Below are 4,362 nucleotides of genomic sequence, written 5' to 3'. Positions count from 1 at the left end.
TAGTCCATACATATACGTCGGATTAACATCTTCAGACAAAATAACACTTTCACAATTATACGCTTCAGCATCAATTTCATCCTCCTTAAACTCAAGGAAGGGTAAAATCATGCGATGAATCTTTTGTCCTATTTCACAGTCCAAATGAAGTTGAGTGATATTAGTATAAAGACGTCTGCCAATCAAACAAAAAACATTTCTCTGTTTTAAAATCTTTAAATTGTCTCTTTGCAAATATATGTTTCCATCTTTTGTTTTGATTAACTCCGACTCCTTCAGTTCGATCCACATCCTCCGTTTCTCACTCTTCGAAGACACCCTGCTTATTTGGTCAGTTAGGTTAGAATTGGTGACTCGAGTTTGAGTTAAACTACTGTCTAGATGAGAGATTCTTGAATTAACACTTTTTAATTCTTTTTTGTATGAGCATTATGGGACTTTGAATGAAACAAAAATGGATTGTAGCTTCTTGATCAGTTCATCAAGCTCGTTGAACTGCACGCTGAGCGGTTTAGCTGTAAAGCAAAAATCCTGTTGCTCCTTCGTGTCTTCATTCCCACGATCAGTGTTGTATCCCCTCATCTGAGATACATCAGATACCATCAAGCATTTCCCCCCGCTATTCTCATCTTTCGCCACATAAGCCTTTCCATGAGAAGGCTTCCTCACTTCATCATCTTCTGAGTCGGTTGACCAGACCTCCACGCCACCGAACTCATCATCCGCTACCGAACCCTGCACAATTAAAGCATTCATAGAAGGGTTAGCAGTAGATTTCTTCTTCCTGATCTCATCCAGCTTTCTCTGCAACAAAGCTTCTTCATCTTTTTCATCATCCTTTTCTGCCATTTTCTTGAGGACACAATCTTTTGCATAGTGGTTCTTTCCTCCACAATAATAGCAGCTCACTCCCGAATCTCCTTCAGCTTTCGGTTCCTTCTTTGATTCTTCTGCCTTTGGTTCATCTTTGACATTTTCAGAACTATAACTTCCCTGCCAATTTCTGTTCTTATTAGTGGGAAATCTTTTCTTGATGAACCTCTTGGGGTTTGACACCATCATAGCATAGTCTTCCGAAGTGAGGTCATAGTCCTCCAAGTTGAGGTCTTCTTCTTCCATCACCGCTTTGCTTTTGGACAAAAGAGCCAACGAACCCAAGCTTGAGACCACACTTTTCTCCTGTAACACGATCTTTTCTTGAGATTTTAGGATGCCCACCAGTTTCGCCAAAGAGTAGGATTTGAATTGCTCATGCGCTTTAACTGTGGACACTACAGCTCTCCACTCAGATCTGAGGCCGTTCAAAAACGTAACCTTCTGCTCAATTAGCTTCCTTTCAATGTCATGTTTAATCATCTTGCTAAGAAGATGATTGAAGCGATCGAATGTTTGAGTCACGGTTTCTTCAGCTCCCTGCTTGAATTCACCAAACTCAGACAAGAGTAAGGTTTGAATGGAGTGTTCAAGATCTTCGTCCGTAGAATACAATTCTCGTAGCCTGTCCCATATTTCTTTTGCAGTTGTGCATGAACTCACCAGCCTGAAAGTATCAGATTGAAGAGCGAATCTGATTAATCTCAATGCTTTGATATTGCACTGAAATTTATCTTTTTCGTCTTGAGCAATATCTTTAACGTCTTTCAAAAGATCATTATACTCCTTCTGAGTTTTAATAATCCTTGAAGTTGCTGAATGAGCAAAGGGTCCAGAAAATATTGCTTCCCAGATGGGGTATCCATTGTCCTCAGATCCTATAACATAGTCTTCAAAGTGATGTGCCCAGACTTCATAATCATGGGTGTAAAGGATGGGAATCTTCGTTGTTGATCCAATGTTGTTCGAAATATTAATGGGATTGGATTGCGACTCGTCCATGCTTGATCGAATAACCTGTTAAAAGATCAGACTTGTAATGTATTAAATTAGGGCAAAACAATAAATACCGAGTTACGTCAATTATGGGATGACGGCTCAATAAATATCAGTAAATGCGGAATAACCCTAATCGCAACCTTTTTCACAGGAAAAAAAGTGTATGAATTACACAGCCTCCTGCTCTGATACCAATTGATAAGTTATGAAACTAACTTGAAGATCGTTTGGATCTTTATAACAGGTAAAATTATAAACAAGAAAACTGTAAGAACACAAGTATGGATCAAAGTATGTCGAATGATTAGATCAACAATCCTCAGCAGAGCTCGATAAAGAACTTCCACTGTAGAGGATTTAGGGTTTACAAGAACGATAAAGAAATAATGCACTGATCTATCGTAATAATCTTTTCTATCGTTATCGCTATCAATCATTAACCTAATATGCATGCAAGCATATATATTTATACTAAACCCTATCAGGCTCTCGGTTGGACAGGCCCAAACCGGAGTTACAAACCTTGGACTAATAACCGAGCCCAATAGACGCAATACATCAAAAACCGCTACCCAACATATATATTTATATATTAGAATTAATTATGGGGCCCCAAAGGCCCAAACCATATCATGACCCGGGTCAACGTCTAACTTGCCCCCTTATTGGGCCGGGTTTCGGCTACCAGTGGTAGTAGTCGTTTCCGTTGAGGTATCCGGTAAGCTTACTCTGGATTTGAGGTACCGGTGAGATGCCGTCTATGTTAACCTGCAAGAAGCACAAGAAGGTAGCACATTAGAGAGAGACAGGAGAAAGCACACTAGAGAGAGTCGGATTATATGTTTTAGGTTATATATTATCTTAATGAACCAAAAGTAATGAACAATATATTTTTGGTCCGGCATGGATATACTTGTGGGATGACTTAGGACATTCGTTTTATTATTTTTTTTTCTCATTTTCTTAGGTTTTTCTTATGAAAGAAGAGAAAGAACATAAGTTACTTGATATTCGAGGGCAGTTTCAAGTTGTGTCACGACGTCCTCCATTAATGGACGTTTTTCACTGTCATTCTTCAAACATTGATAAGCAATTGCTGAAAACACCTCCAAAGAGGTAGGATGTATTTCTTCCTTTATATTACCCCAAATAATTTCATTTAGGTTCTTCTGTCTGTAATGTTTTCGGACCAGTTGAGTAAAAGATTGAGGCTTATCATTGCTTTCAAAACACAATCTTCCACAAAAAACTTCAAATAGGACTATACCAAATGAGTAAACGTCTGACTCCTTTGTTAGTATCCCACTTTCTAAATATAGCGGATCACAATACCCAATAGTGCCAACTCTATTATTGGTGACAAGGAATGTGTAGTTCTGGTTTGCAGGACCAAATTTAGATAGACCAAGATCGGCTATCTTGGCATTCCAATTTTCATCTAAAAGAATGTTGGAACTTTTAATATCTCTATGCAATACTCTTTGTTGAGTACCTGCTGGATTATGAAGGTATGCTATTCCACGAGCCACCCCGATGCAAATCGTAAGGCGTTGAACCCATGTTAGATCCTTGTTGTTCAGATGTAAGTCGAGACTTCTTCTGGATGAATACTCATACACAAGGATCTTCTCGCCTTTCTCATCACAAAACCCCAAGAGGGAGACAATATTTTCATGCCTGTAAACTGAAAGCATAATCACCTCCTTCCAAAACTCAGAGTCTCCTTGCCCAAATGAACGATCTAAACGTTTTATGGCAACCGTGGTATGCCCCATCGAATGGAGGAGTTCTCCCTTGTACACTTTCCCAAAGCCTCCTTTCCCGATGCAGCTCTCTTTAGAAAAGTTGTTTGTGGTTGATTCTATAGCTTCTAGTTGTATTTTTAGGTGTTCAAACTGTTTTAGGACAGACATCGTTTTGATGATCTATCAAAAATAGGAAACAAAGCTAAAACTTACAAAGAATTAAAGTCGAAAGGGGCAGCGACGTTGATGATAGTTGGGAAAAACAAAGCCTTCAGCTACAAGAAGGAAGAGAAAATGAGGAGTTAGATAACTGACCAAGACATATATGCTACAAAAAGTAACGATTCATATTACAAAAAGTAACGATTCATATCAAGGCCAAAGTGGAGGGACTAGTGGCAGACCAAGACACATGGTAGTAAAAGTAGGATTAATTATTGGAGGCAAAATTTATTTTTCTCTAGTTTCTCTTGAACGACTAATTTTCTTAAAGGTTTTTAGAAAATTAGATAATCATTATTATTATTATTTTTGTATATGTTGTATAAGTTTTTTCTTATAATTTGCTAGTTTTATGTACGATTATTAACACAAAAGTCTATAAAAGCGTGTCAAAGTTTTTCTTATAATTTGCTACTTTTAAGTAGGGTTATTAACACAAAAGTCTATAAAAGCTTGTCATAAAAGTTTGGTTTTACTCTATTTATGTTCAATTATGCCACAACTCATCCTAAAGATGTTGTAT

General features: G+C 37.8%; 2 protein-coding genes across 2 annotated transcripts; both read right to left on the bottom strand.

Annotated features, from left to right (window-relative positions):
- Positions 1 to 249: 249 nt before the first annotated feature.
- On the bottom strand, positions 250 to 3,954 carry LOC111908012 (uncharacterized). Its single transcript, XM_023903820.3, has 2 exons — positions 2,877 to 3,954; positions 250 to 2,640 (listed from the first exon to the last, which is right to left on the bottom strand). The coding sequence occupies exon 2, from the start codon at positions 1,873 to 1,875 to the stop codon at positions 430 to 432; it is 1,446 nt and encodes a 481-aa protein (XP_023759588.2). The 5' UTR covers positions 1,876 to 2,640; positions 2,877 to 3,954; the 3' UTR covers positions 250 to 429.
- Positions 2,847 to 3,785, bottom strand: LOC128125868 (putative receptor-like protein kinase At5g39000). Its single transcript, XM_052771608.1, has one exon. It carries the CDS (start codon positions 3,783 to 3,785, stop codon positions 2,847 to 2,849), a length of 939 nt encoding a protein of 312 aa, XP_052627568.1.
- Positions 3,955 to 4,362: the final 408 nt, after the last annotated feature.

This window comes from Lactuca sativa, chromosome 5, assembly GCF_002870075.4.
Source record: "Lactuca sativa cultivar Salinas chromosome 5, Lsat_Salinas_v11, whole genome shotgun sequence".
Classification (NCBI taxonomy): Eukaryota; Viridiplantae; Streptophyta; class Magnoliopsida; order Asterales; family Asteraceae; genus Lactuca; species Lactuca sativa.
The sequence above is the reverse complement of the archived record's forward strand: the minus strand, read 5'-3'. Positions and strand labels throughout refer to the sequence as shown.